The sequence below is a fragment of the Tachysurus fulvidraco genome, chromosome 11, assembly GCF_022655615.1.
Source record: "Tachysurus fulvidraco isolate hzauxx_2018 chromosome 11, HZAU_PFXX_2.0, whole genome shotgun sequence".
In the NCBI taxonomy this organism is placed as follows: Eukaryota; Metazoa; Chordata; class Actinopteri; order Siluriformes; family Bagridae; genus Tachysurus; species Tachysurus fulvidraco.
This window is the reverse complement of record NC_062528.1, coordinates 11,355,963-11,370,742: the sequence shown is the minus strand read 5'-3', so window position 1 is coordinate 11,370,742 and position 14,780 is coordinate 11,355,963. Positions and strand designations below refer to the sequence as shown.

Sequence of the window (14,780 nt, the reverse complement as noted above, 5' to 3'; positions counted from 1 at the left end):
TGTCACATTTTTGCTGAAATGATGTGTTGTGTTCTCTTCTAGTTTTTCTTTAATGTTTAGGCAATGTACACATTGTTGAAATATTTACTGACTAAAGTGGTCACGCAGTTATGTCGTTTTTCTGCATAGCTAAATAATATTATAAACGAGCACTCAGCTCTGCTTCCAGGCTTAAAAATTAATACCTGAGCTTCCATTAGAGCCAGACATGCACTTGTGGGTATGGGTGGGGGTAGATCTATTAGTGCAGTGTTATTTAGAGCGTTAAGTGAAGTGACCCAAGGCCAGTGGTGAGGCAGAGGCTCACTGTGTGAGATCTGTTAGTTCAGTGTTAAAGTGCAAAATGAGCATCACTGAGGGAAGAAGATCTGCTAATCAAAGACCTACATTGAACTATTTCAACTCCCATAAGTCTATTAAGTTCTGTATATTTTTCTCTTTAGTTCTTATGTACTTTTCTTTTCTTCTCCATTCCTTCTGTCTCTCTACCTTATCTTTCCGACTCACATGTCATCACATGTTGTAGGTCTTTGTTTCCGGGTACTCGCAGTTCAATGTGCACTGCTCAATCATTACACTCCATAGTTGCTCCCTTATGAGCAGATGTGTGTGTTTTGCTCGGGAGAACTGGCAGTTCCTGTCCTCAGAGAGAATAAATAAGAAAATGAGATAGAGAAATCTCATAGCTGGGTGACACAGCACATTCACTCTTGTCGAAGGCCTCGTCTGCCTGATATCTGATTATATTACTCAGTAATAATGTAATATAATCTGTTTGTCGTGTCATTGTGTTCCCAATAAATATTTGTTGTGTGTGTTTTTGTTTTTGTTTTTCTCCCCAGCTCACATTCTCATCGTTTACCTCCAGCCTCTCCCTCCACTCACAGCATATCTGGTGCAGGGGGCGCTTCATCTTCCTCAGCCGAACGTTCCCGCCTGAGCCGAGGCTCCACTGTTCGCAGCACTTTTCATGGGGGTCAGCTCCGGGAACGCCGGATGCCTGCGCATGCCCCACCAGCCTCCCCCACTTTATCCCGCGATGCCAGCCCGCTGCCCCACGCCCGCACTCGCGCCAGCTCAAACCTCTTCAGCAAACTCACCTCCAAACTTACACGCAGGTAAGGCGAGATAACAGACTACAGGACAAGCATGCACATGTGGATCAGACAGAACAGAATTTTTTTCAAAATACACAGAGTTGAACTCATCAAATGATTTTGTTGAAAATGAAAATGCATTCTCATGAGTTTTTGCCCATAAACCTTGAGAAATTTGAAATTTAAAATTTAATTTTATAGATGAGTTCAAACCTCTGTAATGTGCAGATGGATGTGTATATATTTGGAACGTAAATTGATTCACCTAGATCTCTTTGGTTTAGATCATCTGCAAAAATATGAAAGAACCTAACAGGGAATGTAGGCTTTTCTAGCTAAACCTATTAAAAGGCTAGGCTCTGCAAGTTAGATGTTCCTTGTTTCCACTGAAACAGCTTCTTACAATTTGGCTATGCACCTGAAAGTCATAATTCATAGCTCTTTTATTTCATAGGAGCTAAGAATAAGTGCTAGTGGGCAGTGGGTTCCTTTTTAGTGTATTCAGATAACAATAATCCTCACACAAGACATCATTTTCTGAATAAATAGGCATACACTGCATTAACTCTTCTTCAAATATCCCTCTTTTATTAACCAAGAGCTTCTAACTCTCCCAGTGCACATTATTGTCTCATTCTTAGTCTGGGCTGAATTGGGGTGCTTTGTCTTTTTTGCTTCTTTCCTTGGCAGTTAGCCTCAGTCGTTTTTCTCTGTCAACCTTTTCTGCTCTGCTCTCTCCCTCTTTTCCTCTCTGTCCTTCCCTCTTTCTGTCATACTCTGCTCTTTACTTTTTTCCCCTTTCCATCTCCTAGGGTCAGTCTTGACCCCTCTAAGCGTCAGAGCTCAAACAAGTCCGTCTCGGGCTGCCCTCTGCCACATGGATCGAAAACTGTTAGTAAGTCTTCCCATCTTTCCACCTTTCCATCTTTTCCCCCTCCTTCCTGCACACCACACCCATGTTCAGTGCCTCTTCTCTGGAACTGAGGAGCAGAGCACCCCCTTCAGGCCATTTCCACATTGCACTTTCAAATACAAAGAGCAGTGTCTACAGTATGATATACAAGTGTGGTTTGCAGTACAGAATGTTCCGGCTAAACACCTGAAGGTTTTCAGGTGTGCTTCGTTACTAGGGGGCACTGCAACATAGGCTGCATTTTTTTGTTGTGTTTTTTCTTATTTTTCCTTTTCTTCACCACCTTAGACCAGCTCATGTCATGATTCATCATGTGTCTCCTTTGTGAAAAGCTCACTGATCACAAACTTAAGTCGCCTGCCTATTTGAGCTCATATCATTCATCTAAAAAAACTATTGTGCTATTTATGGTGCCAGATCTGGTGTAGTTTACTTTGCATGCTATAACTTAATTAGCTGTGTAATCAGCTTAATAGGGAACCTTGTGGTTTATAGCAACAGCCAGTCAGAACCGCATACAACAGGTTTATGCTTGACTGGGTTTAACAATGGCTCATCAATGCTGCTTTGTGCTCCAAATGTGTGGGCTTGCAAAGATCTACTAAATATGCTGTGTTATTTGGATATTGAAGGGGATCTAGACATTTCATTTTAATTCACAAAAAGGAAATTACAGAAATATAAACACACATTTACTGTTAATAATTATATTATTATATTATTGTATATCTAAAATAAATAGTTCATATGTGAATATACAGAGTCAAAGAGAGAGTGATAGATAGATAGATAGATAGATAGATAGATAGATAGGTAGATAGGTAGATAGGTAGACAGACAGACATATTCTTGGTGATTTCTCCACTTTGGAGAAGGTGGATGGAGTGATGCTCTCTATCAGTTGATTCCTAACACAAACTTTTGTCTTCGTCTTGAGGGTCACAGACGAACCTGAGAGAGTCTGCAGATCTCCGGTCACAAGGTAAGAGTGTATACATTTTATTTTCTGTCATTCCATACCAAAATACCAGTCACAATTACTGTAGGTAACTGAGGATAGATATATTTCTGTAAATCTGTAGTACAGATGCTAACGAAGACATTTCTTTAAACAAATCAAAGACTTATTTCCTTTAGATCTTTTGTGCACTTTTACAGCTAGCAAAGTTCTAAAAGAAGCTGAAAATGAACTTAGGAGCAGTTTTCTGAACACAGATTAAATGTAGAACGTGTCGTTTGTCTGTGTAATTTATTTCCAGTTATTTGAGATCTGTGTTCACAAAACCGACTCTAACCATTAAAACTGATTCTCTCTCCTCCCCTCAAACGCCCCAGAAGCAAACTGTCAGGTTAAGAACACCAGGTAATTTTTTAAATATGTGCATACACCTAGAGCATCTACTCTGTGCACTTTGTGTGATGTGCACCAACTGTTAAATATCTAATATGTTACAGTAGATCAGACCCCTTTCCTCCATCTGCCCTGTCCCCTTTGACCCATATGCACTTGCTAACTGCAGATATTGCTTGAAATGAGAACCGTTAAATTAGACATTAACCGAAAGGCCATTAAGAAAATCATTACTATTAACTTGGTGGGGTTTAAAGGTCATGCCATGTGCTTGAATTTATGGTGTTCATTTGTAGGACATTGCTACATGCCTGCTGGTTTTGTTTGTTGCCATGGGTTACTGAGAACAAACACAACTGCGTTCATCAGCAGAGTCCATCCTGTGGGTGAACGCAGTTCTGCGTCAGTGCTTGATATTAAGCATGTTCAGAGACCTTGCAGAAAATATGTTTATGTTTATAATACATGATTAACAACTGTTTGACATTAGGGGACTAACTGTAAGTATCTCAGGTTTCAATGAGCATAAAGTTATCAGTATATGTAGACACGTGCACTGCAAATAACTAAAATATAAAAACTCATTATGTTAAATATCCGGTATATTATATAGAGACATGTTATTTGATGCACATTGTAATGGGAGAGAAAAAGATCTTTATTTCAAACTTTAAGATACATGTCACAGTAATGATTAACAATATGAGTAGTTATATAAACATTTATAATATAGTGATTCTAATTGATTAAACAATGCCAAATGTTTATTGCAATACCAACATGCTCTGAAGAACCTCCAGGTAACATAATGAGTTTGTCAGTTTCTCTAATTTCAGATCATATTACTTTCTTTCTCTTGCAACATTTCTAACATATAACCCCCCCCCCCAACCCCACAATCCCTATCCTCCTATTCGCACCATATTCTGCCCACACCCCTTTTCACCACATTTCATTTCAACCCTCCCCCTCCCCAAACATTCCCTGCCTCTGTTTCCTTTCTCACAGTCGCCATCTATCTGGGTATCAAAAAGCGGCAGAGCCCCGGACCCCTCGATGCAGCTGGGATGTGAAGGTGCAAAGCACGCGGGTCCCGGCCGAGGTGGTGCTAGCAGTTCGTGAGGCGGCACAGGGCTGTGGTTGCCAGGTACACCAGGCTGGCCCGTTCCTCCTCTCCTGTACACATGGTGCTGCCGGCTCCCGTGTGGCATTCGAGGCTGAAGTAGGCCACTTGCCCACAGATGCCAGTGGGGTCCGCTTTAAACGCCTATGGGGGGCACCAGTTGCTTTCCGGGACATCGCTACCAAAGTGTCCAAAGAGCTGGAACTTTAAACAGCAACAGGGGAGAGGGGTATGGGAGTAAAGCAGGGGGCAATAAAACAGAAACCTCCCTATGCCACCTGCACTTTCTGTGGGCTCAGACTCTGCAACAAACACGAAGAGCTTCATGGCTGCCACGTACGAGGCCCCACTGACTACTACTCTGTGTCTTAGCCAATCTATTTGCTATTCCAATTTTGACAGACACTGATGGTCACCACGGTGTCTCTGTCTTTCATGTCATTTCCTTTTAACAGCTGCTATTTAATACATTTTGAACATTTTTTTTTCTTTTTAGTGATCCTTTAAAATTTGCACCAACCTGAACACTTCAATTATCAGACCAGTTCTTTTGTGTGTATTTTATACGAACATTTTCTTTGGTTGAAAAACAGCCTAAACACAGGATTAAGAGCTGCCTAATAGGAACAAAAAGCTGTTAGAAACCTGTGTGATACTTTGGGATAAGTGATGGCTGCTCTTCTGAGCCACTAACATTGTAGCCTTTATGGCTTTTTTTTTTGTCTGCATTTCAGCAGTCTCAACTTCTGTTGTTCGGTAGCACTTTAGGGTTGAGTGAGCATCACTATTTTTTTAATTGTGTTCCCCCCTTAAATGGTACACTTCACCTGTCAAGCCAAGTCAAAACACAACACTTCTTCTGTTCTGTAAGTATTATGCTGATGAGAAGCTTCTCTTATACAGCCAAAAAAGAGGATTCTTCTCAATGGACATGAGACATGCAGCTCTCCATTGATTTGGTTGAACCGGTCACCACCTTAAAAAAGGAAATATGTACATGCACTGTGCAAAACTGATTGGTTCAGCATTTGTATGAAACCCTGGAGTGTGCTAGTCTAGTCGTAGCCTTGGAGTCATCTAACAGTTGTAGACTGTACTATATTTTTGATAATGTGTCAAGTGTTTGGGTGCTAAAACATCTGCCAAATTATCCTGTGATATAATTTCAGTACTGTTTGACGTAGATTACTTTAGTATTCTTAGCTCAAAAAGACCTCTTTACGTCAGTGTCATTATTTGTGTGTGCTGTAGTGGGATGTAATGATGTTAGGTTGTAAAGAGATATACTTACCCTCCAAAACCAGCTATCCTACATTTTATAGCTGTACAATTCCTATGAGCACTGTTCTGAAAAATGTAAGGCACAAGGTCTATCTAAAGAGTAGGTTCCAAAATTTCACTGAACAATTCGCAAAAATTAAAAAGACAGACAGTAATTGTTAGTAAAACACAATCTACCACCAAGATAACCATTTTCCTTGCATTTATTTTAATATCTTATTATGAGATATTTTTAATAACTAATTTGAAATAGTCTTATTTTGTTGGCAGTAGGTTTTTATCATTTATGCATTAAATTGCAGTAAGAAATATTTGATAAATTTTCTTATTATCCATCATAAGTATTTTTTTCCAATGTAAAATCCATGTCTTTTTGATATAGGCTTTGGAGAAAATGATCATGGGTTTCTTAGTCTTGCTGTGTATTGGTTCTCTGTTCTGGTGGTGTCGGTCCATGGGTTCTAACCTGTGGTTAGAATGGATGCCAGAATGTACCAGTTCACTTTTACAGTTAATTAGCATTTGCAATTTGCAGCTCAGTCTGCTTCCTTAATGACTTGTTGCCTTGCTGTTTCAGTTAGTGTGGATTTTGGTTCCAGTCCGGAGCAAATTCAGTCAAGACAAAGTTTGAATTGCTCTCAAAAAATTATTATATTCAAACCTATTATATACAGACGTTACATACAAAAAGAATCTCTTTATTCTAGCAGTGTGTGTGTGTGTGTGTGTGTGTGTGTGTGTGTGTGTGTGTGTGTGTGTGTGTGTTTGGGGGGATAAATTTGAATTTTCAATTAAAACACTGTGGCTTTTGGTCTTTAGTTAATAAACATAAGTAGTCTTAACCCCTGAAACCAGCTGGACCTGTGAGCAGGTCAAGCTGTACATTCCTCATTCATATGTGTGAACATGCAACCTTTTGGTTTTACTGTAATTGCAAAAGAATTCATAATAGTTATAAAATCTCGATATGCTTAAGGGGTTAAGTACTCAGAACACTGTTACATTAAGTAACTGTTTTACAAACTGGTCCTCAGGGATCCCAGATGCTCCACATTTTGCAGTGTCACAGCTCCCAGTACACCTAAACTCCAGAGAAGCTTGAATATCTGGTGCAGATGTGTTAGGAAGACAGACTGAGGACTGGTTTGGAAACACTACAATAAGTGCTGTTTTAAAATAATAGCCTCTGCTGGTCATATGGCTTGTAATCACATCACAGTAAGATGTAGCCTTAGTTACTGAACAAAAATGCCTTTTTATTTCCTTTCAAATACATACAGCATCAGAAAAAATGTTTTGTTTTACTCCACTTTTAAGCAGGTTCAGTTAAAAGAAGTAACTTTTTGCTTCAGAGTAAAACTTATACTGCCTGCTGTGTTTGCATTGACAGTTTAATCCAGAGGTAAATCATTGCCTACTGTTACTTCTCCTCCTCCAAGGCTATCTGACTGTATAAATATGTAAAATTGTGTAGGTAAATTATGATTTTCTTTTGTTCTTTTAAGTTTTAGATTATTTTTCTGCCTGTACATGTACAGAAAGGGGAATGGCTGAGGAATAAACTCATTGAGAAATAAAATCATTGTCTGTGCTTTGCGTTCACCTCTAACAGTGAAATAGTGGCTATGCTGATGTGAAAAACGGAATATTTTGAAGTAAATAACGGCAAAAAAGAGGACAAGGAAAAGAAAGCAGAGCACAAGAAGATTCCTAAAGAGCTATTCTACATGTAAGCACAATGACACCATTAAACTTATTTGCATGCTTCCCAATCCAGTGCTATAGCATTGTTTTTGGTGTCTAAAATGCCGGTCTGTAATCAAGTGTGTTCAGTTGCAGTAAGAGCAGATTTTACATTTTATGGTGACACTAAATTGCCCCTTATGTATGAATCATGTGTGTATGTGTGTATAGTGAGATCTTGAGATTATCTGATTAGATTTTGTTTTAGATCCTGGTTTAAAGAACAAATCTTTTATTCATTCCCATTTTTGTAATACCGATTGTGATTTTGTTGTAACGCATGAGCTAGAATTATGAGCCATAACACATAGATTTAATATTTCATGGGGCTTTTAATTACTCTGTACAACCAAAACAAAGGTGAATACAGCACAGTCAGAGTTTCCTGATCTATGCGGTGGTTTGATCCCAAGATGTTACAGGAAGAATGGAAAAGGTGGCAGGGTGACAGTAAAAAGGAGGGAAAAGAAAATAGTTAATGGGGAAAGGAGAAAGTATGTAAAGTATGAAAGAGAGGGAGCAGGATGGAGTGTCTCTTGGAAATGTCAATCAGTAGCACTTCTCCTGTTTGCATGCTCGATCCTTAGATGGTAAGGTTACCCATAAGAACAAGTACAAAAAAGAAATACTATTTCCACTTTACTTCTGGGCAGGGATCATGTCATCGATGGACTCTCCCTTCTCCAGCTTTTTCTCCATCTCAACCATAAGCTTCACACCATCAACCACCAGCTGTACCTGTTGCACTTCAGATGAACCCAGACGGTCAGCATTGGAGATGTCGAACACACCACCAACGGAAGCAGTATCCACACCACCTGGACAAGTGAAAAAGGAGGGTCAAGCAGTTCAAAGTATCAAGTCAGGGTATCTTGGCTGTTTACAGTAATAACAACGTATACCTGTGCCACGCTTCTGCAGACGGAGTCTGGTCAGGATCTCCTCAAATTTGGCATGTGTGCTGAGCTTGGGCAGCTTAACGTGCACTCCACCACGTAGTCCAGTACCCAGGTTAGAGGGGCAGGTCAGGATGAAACCAAGATGCTCATTCCACATGAATCCGTGGTTGTGCTTCTTGAAGATCTCCTCAATCTGTGTAATTTGAGAACACAGATGTCCATTTATTGATTTAACAAGTGCAAAGAGAAGAATTCTAATATTTTCAAGCTTTGGACATCTGGTTGTCTTACCTTCTGCAGACCAGTGCAGAACCTCTTGAAGACCTCCTTCATGTTGCCACCCTTCTGCATGGAAATGACACGCAGATGGTCCTCTTCATTCACCCAGATCAGAAAGGTCTTGTTGTCATTGTGCCAGATGCCTCTTGCATCAGGCCAGTCACGAGCCATACCGGCAGCCAGAAGCAGTGGGGAGACAGGTTTGTCAAACAGGAAGTGGTCAGCGATCAGCTGTTCCTGCTCTTTATCACTCATGTCCTTCAGGGGGTAGTACTTGCCCTTGAACTCACCATCCAGGCTGGTCAAAGCTGTGAAAAGAATCAGGACCAAAGCTTACATTTTGAATCTGCAGGCATGATCTGTAACTAGGTGGTGGTAGTCTGATGGCTAAGACTCACCCTCAATGGACAGCTTCTCCACACCCCTACGCTCACCACGGCTGTTGTGGGGGGGCAGTGTGAATCCCTTGATGCTGCGGCCAGTACGTACACGGCTGCTCAGAACATAGTTGGGGTCAAGATCATCGCCACCCTACATAAAGAATGAAGGAGGCCATGGAAAATATTATACCTACACAAATTACCAAAGATTTAAAAATTTTGTGGATTTTTTCCACACCTTCAGGTTCTCCCAGTTCAGATCAGTATGGTGCTTGTCAGTGGGCTTGTAGCCACCATGACGGTCGGAAATGACAGGGTCAAAGAGCTCCTTGAAGACCTCATAGGACTCCTCATCACCAGCAACACAACCAACAGTCATAATAAAAGGATGACCTGCATATGGGATAAAAAATTACCATTACTCATGAAATACTAATAGCATGGCGATACCTTTGGTACTAGTAAAAAAAAAAAAAAAAACCTATGCCAGTTTGCCAGTTTAATTTAATTTGATCTCATGTCTAGATTTTGAGTATTGTAGTAACCCAAATTATGATGGTGGTAGTGTAGCTAAAATGTTTTTTAAAATGATATGGTGCATCATTAAGTCTAACTGTGTGTTTGTACAGGCTTTCTTACCAGGGTTGTCCACACCAGTCTGGATGCAGTCATCAAGAGTGAAGCCACTTGGGGTAGATTTTCCTCTCAGCTTGGAATAAATGTCCTTGGTCAGTACCTTGGACATATGGTTGTTGTGCAGGGAGAGGTCAGGGTACTCCTCCTCCATAGGAAACTTCATCTTATAGTCATTGTTGCAGTTCTTAGTCATGATTCCACTTTTTAGATGATCTAGGAAAAGTGCATGGGGATACAAATGATGAGAAAATGCTACTCTTTTTTGTCAGAAGAGACCTATAATTATTCCTACCAGTCAGGGGTGACATATTTGGGCCTTGTGTGAACCTGGATCTCACTGTAACTAGCTGTCTGGCTAACTGAAACCAACGTTTCATATTACTGAGTAAAGTGGTTGGGGCATGGTCCACATGCTTATATGTATCAAACCACAGATGATATTTTTAGCATGCATGCAAACTCTGTCCAGCTAGCACATACACCTCTCTTATTTCTGTGGGGGATGGTGTGTAAGAATATTTGGACCAAAGTTAGAACTCTCTATTTCTTTAGCAAGATTTCCCTTTAAATCCTACTCTTAATCACAATTGTGATTACACAGGCACACAATTACATGAAATGTTTTACAGAATTTGGAATGAATAGGAGGAATGAGATTTGCATTTTATGTTTCAACAGCTGACCTTACACAACAGGTGTCCCACACATCCACAGCGCTAATTCTAGCTTTAGTTGGCAATACCACTCCAGCTGTTCTTATATATGTTTTTAAAGAATTGAATTTAGGAAATTAAGCCTGTTTAATCAAACATCTATGCATAATTCGGTAAATAAATTAGATAAATAGAAAAGGTCTTATAGTTACAAGAGTGAGACATTTGTCAACAAGTCTTGGGAGTTTAAGGGGTTAAATGTTTGGATCATTTCATTCATTGTTAATCACCTATTATATTGGTTTCAATATACAACAAAAAAAATTCTCCATCAGAAAAGGTAGAAGGCTCCAAATAATCATAACATTACCCCGTAAACAGTGCTGAATTTTAGCAGTTTTTGAAAACTATTGGATATCTTAATGTAATTTTTTTTTTTAAATAAATAAATAAAGTCCACTGTTAATCGTGCTTTTAGCACAATCATTCCCCAGTTCCCACATGCTTCAATCTGTAGAGTCACCATTGGTTTACCTGCACGAGAGAACAAGGTAACAGTCCTTGGGATCAGATCCTGTTCACCAAAGTCAATGTAGGGGTTGCCCAGCTCTTCAAAATGTCAGACCTTGGTTTATATACATCGGTGCTTAATGTCCATTGGCTGCGCAGTCGAAGTATGCTCTCAGGCTATTGGAGATTAGCACTCTCTGTTAGGAGCCATGGATTCTAAAAGGAAAGAAGCTACATCACAACACCAGAGACGGGGTGACAGCTGTTCCCGCCCATGTACCTTCCGCCTGTCCCTGTCTGCATAGTGGCTAAGGGAGTTGTGAGAGACGTTCCCAGAGAAATACAAAACCAACATTTCCTGTCTTAAAGATTTTACAACTGTTAAGGCATCTGTGCTGAAAAATATTTCATCAATATTTTGCTTCTAACTTAATAGGTTTCAAAGTTACCTTGAAAAGAGTAACTCTGGTCTTTTTAAAATTATATACTCAGTAGCTTTCACTAGAGCTCAGTTAGTTATTGCATTTTATTATTTGACACATGCTTCAAAGTGTCTTAGAACTAAAGCAGGGTGCAGTTCATGGATGTAGATAACCAGCCGAGGTTTATTTGGCTAGCTAAACCTTAGCTCAGCCTTAAATCTGTAGGAATTGTCCCTTGCTGTTCCTCCTCTGTATACAGGAATTTTGGAAATGTATTTCATAAGCACGATATGCACTGTAACACTGATTATTATTAATTATTATTAACTTTGGACAGACTAAACATAAATGCTTAATTGAATGTTAACATCTATTTTATTATACTTTCCTGTAGTGTCAATGAGTTTTCAAAATTCTGTGTGTTATGGTCAGCGATGGACAGGAATCCCATCCATAGTGTATTATCTTCCTTATGCTGAATGTTTCTGGGATTGGCTATGGCTCCACCATGACCCTGTGTAGGATAAAGCAGTTACTGAAGATGAATTAATAAATGAATGATTAGTAGTCATTATCATAGGTATATGGCTAAAAATTTTAAATAATGATTTTTGACCACTGTGAAAATAATGAAAATTTCAAGTAAAATAATACAGGACTCATTTTAGATAAATATATTTTAATTTGCTCAAAGAAAATAAACCAAAGGGTCATAATGTAACTTGGTTTGCTGTGAGAATTTATTTATTGTCTAGTTGAAGTATGTTCTGAAATATAACAATTTGCACTTTTTCTCTCAGGGGCCGTAGTTCTACAGAGAAGAAATGGGTTGTTAAGGAGCCGGCAGTGCCGGCCTCCAAATTTACCAGTGAGCTCCATCTGTCTGGCTTTATACTGCTACATACTGATGATATTCAAGGTTGTTGAAGAGAGGATGACTGATTTTGTGGGATTCCGCATCACTGCAAATTTGGGAGATATGTGGTACAGATCAAGCATTTGGTGCAAGGTTATGTATCTTTGGAAAGTCAAAAATCTGGCACAAACCTAAACTGTGCATTATATCTACAATACTATAATCTTGCAAACAATGAAATGAAGATAAGATGTCTTAACATGCAGTACACAAATATGTATTGTGAAACAGTTTTCTAAACAGAATTCCTAGTAAGAAAAGAAAAAATAAGATTATTTAAAAATTGTTCATGTTGGCCCCTTAGACCAAATAATAGAATTAAAAAAATTAAAGTAATAATAGAAAAAAATGCAAAAATATAAACCATTGCTAAACCATCTGCATTTTTACATTATTTTGTCAGTTGGGACAAAACCTTCCCTCCTTGTGACTCTATTTTAAGGTTATATGATTGCATAGTGTGAGAAATATTTAACCTATTATACTTGATCTCCTTCCATGTAATAACTTGCATTTGCAGGTTATTCTATGCACTGTGTGTAAGCCAAACATTTATGTGCCTTATATACATGCAGGGTGTGTTAGACCTGTGCTGCAGTCAGAACATTGGAAGCTATGTTTGCCAAACTGCATCCAATTTAGCATCCACTTATAAAACATGTCACACACACATGCCAGGTAACCAGATAGCTTTTAGTCCTGAGTTAGTCCTTATTTAACTCTTGCATAAGAGTGCTAGAGTTTCTATGAGCACATTATATAATTAACAGGTTTGCTTGACATTGTTGTGCATTACAGGTTGTTTCCTTCATAATATGATATATCAACAGTTATGTCAGATATAACCGTTCTAGTCTGTTTCATGTGATTATATCTAAACAGGCGAAGCATGTATTTGCGTACACTATTCCATTTGGTGTAGAAGCCTCTTCTATTGAAATGTGAGTCTACCCAATACCTTGTCGTGTTACAGTGCTATGTTTAGTGCAGGGTCGCAAAGTTGTCCATTTCCCCGTGACAGACCTCCTGATTGAATTACATTGACTCAGCTCTGGTCCAGTTCGTGCACCTAGCCACAGAACCTTCCAGTAACCCCTAGCCTTGCAGATCAGAGTAACTAACTAATGTTGTAGACAGTGCAATGAACTTATAGTAATATAAATGAGGAGCCTGCTCATAAGCTTCTGGGTTGTGCATCAATGCTACCCTATGCTATATTTGAAATGTATGTATAAGCGCTAAGTTGCCAGATACTGTATATCAGTGTAAAGTCCCATATGCTCATATGCTGCACAGGACATATTACAAGACATGCACTTTCTTTTTTGTTTCCAAAGATTGCTCTTAGCAGAGCTGGCCCATATGCACACTATCAGCTGTGCAGTGAGAGAAACTTGGTTCACAGCTTGGCTTGACTCATATGCATTAATAACATTCCCAATGCTTAGCACCTCTCCCCCACATCTTCCAACACATGTGCTATGGAAAATAATGGCTCTTACCCCAGCCTTCTCCTTCATCACCTAAATGAAAGGAAACACTGAAGGATATTTAGGAGCAAATAAACCCCCTACTAGTAACAACACCTTAACCATAAATGTTGTACTATCACTACCATTATTTTATGTGTGGATTTAATCACAAAATTCTTGCAATGGGAAATTGAAAGCATTAATTAAAATATTAAGTACAGCATGATCATATTAATTGACAATAACAAATCATGTTTTGAATTAAGACTATTATTTGTCAATTACCATCTTTAACTAACATCCACTCAGTTTGGGAATTAACACTATTTGACAATAGAATTTATTATTGTCATTTTGCTGACAGTTGACGTTTAATTCTCAATTATATATTGTCTGTTATAAACCTTAGGTCAGATAGGAGAATTAGTAAAAGTTACCCAGGCTGCCCTTTGGAGCTGTAAGCCTCCCTCCCATTGCCAGACTGTCCATATATGGCATGAGCTGATCTCCCACAATCCCTGTGGCAAGCAGCTGAACTATCAATCAGCCCTGCCTCATATATCTGCCTGGTCACACCTGCTCTTCTACCATCATATCCCCACTCTGTTTTGGCACATATGCTTTGCCAAAGCTTCGTCTACCGTCATTTTTCTATCAGAGCCGACATAGCCTGTTTATCCATAGCCGAGCCCTTACTGTTCTGTGCTTAGTTCTCAGTTTTAAGCAAAATACCCATTTGGATTTTGCCTTGCCTGTTCTCTAACTCCCGAAGTCATGCCGCACATCCCTACTTTCAGATCAGCAATTCTCTTTGGTATTGTTGATACTGCAGGTGGTGTGTCCTGACCTGTGTGACTGTGGCTTGTCATGCTAAGCATGTCTGACAGGGACAGACTAATGCCACTTATTTCACTTGTCCAGTTTAGCTGCTTAAGCTGCTTTGTCTTGTGTTTCTGGTGAGACGTCATTAAGGCACTCCTCTCTTAACATCTTCCAAAACACCTCCTACCATTTTGACTGTACAATAGAAAACCAGTTTTACAGGTTGACATTATATAATAGATCAAACTCATTTAGGTATTCATCAAGGGATATAGTAATACCC

At 39.2% G+C, this 14,780-nt stretch overlaps 2 protein-coding genes across 7 annotated transcripts in view; one reads left to right on the top strand and one right to left on the bottom strand.

Annotated features, from left to right (window-relative positions):
• mark4b (MAP/microtubule affinity-regulating kinase 4b) overlaps positions 1–7,344 on the top strand; it is a 36,891-nt gene extending 29,547 nt beyond the window's left edge. For 2 of the 6 annotated variants that reach the window (XM_047820300.1, XM_027146364.2), the window contains exons 15-17: positions 843–1,118; positions 2,948–2,992; positions 4,370–7,344. In XM_047820300.1, the coding sequence (XP_047676256.1) occupies positions 843–1,118; positions 2,948–2,992; positions 4,370–4,694 (646 nt within the window). In that variant the 3' untranslated portion in view covers positions 4,695–7,344. Of the gene's footprint in view, positions 1–842; positions 1,119–1,909; positions 1,993–2,947; positions 2,993–3,345 lie in introns of all 6 variants that reach the window. The other 4 variants (XM_047820301.1, XM_047820302.1, XM_047820304.1 and 1 more) reach the window with 4 other exon arrangements.
• A 476-nt stretch (positions 7,345–7,820) lies between these two features.
• Positions 7,821–11,043, bottom strand: ckmb (creatine kinase, muscle b). The gene is made up of 7 exons (XM_027146376.2): positions 10,890–11,043; positions 9,706–9,915; positions 9,305–9,459; positions 9,085–9,217; positions 8,699–8,994; positions 8,411–8,600; positions 7,821–8,326 (listed from the first exon to the last, which is right to left on the bottom strand). The coding sequence occupies exons 2-7, from the start codon at positions 9,893–9,895 to the stop codon at positions 8,148–8,150; spliced, it is 1,143 nt and encodes a 380-aa protein (XP_027002177.1). The 5' UTR covers positions 9,896–9,915; positions 10,890–11,043; the 3' UTR covers positions 7,821–8,147.
• Between the last annotated feature and the right edge of the window lie 3,737 nt (positions 11,044–14,780).

Coding starts and splice junctions, on each gene's coding strand:
- ckmb (XM_027146376.2), bottom strand. CDS start 9,895: ATGACTAAGAACTGCAACAATGACTATAAGATGAAGTTTCCTATGGAG. Junction 8,995..9,084: donor GGAGAAGCTGTCCATTGAGG/GTGAGTCTTAGC, acceptor TTCTTTTCACAG/CTTTGACCAGCCTGGATGGT. Junction 8,601..8,698: donor TCTGCACTGGTCTGCAGAAG/GTAAGACAACCA, acceptor CAAATTACACAG/ATTGAGGAGATCTTCAAGAA.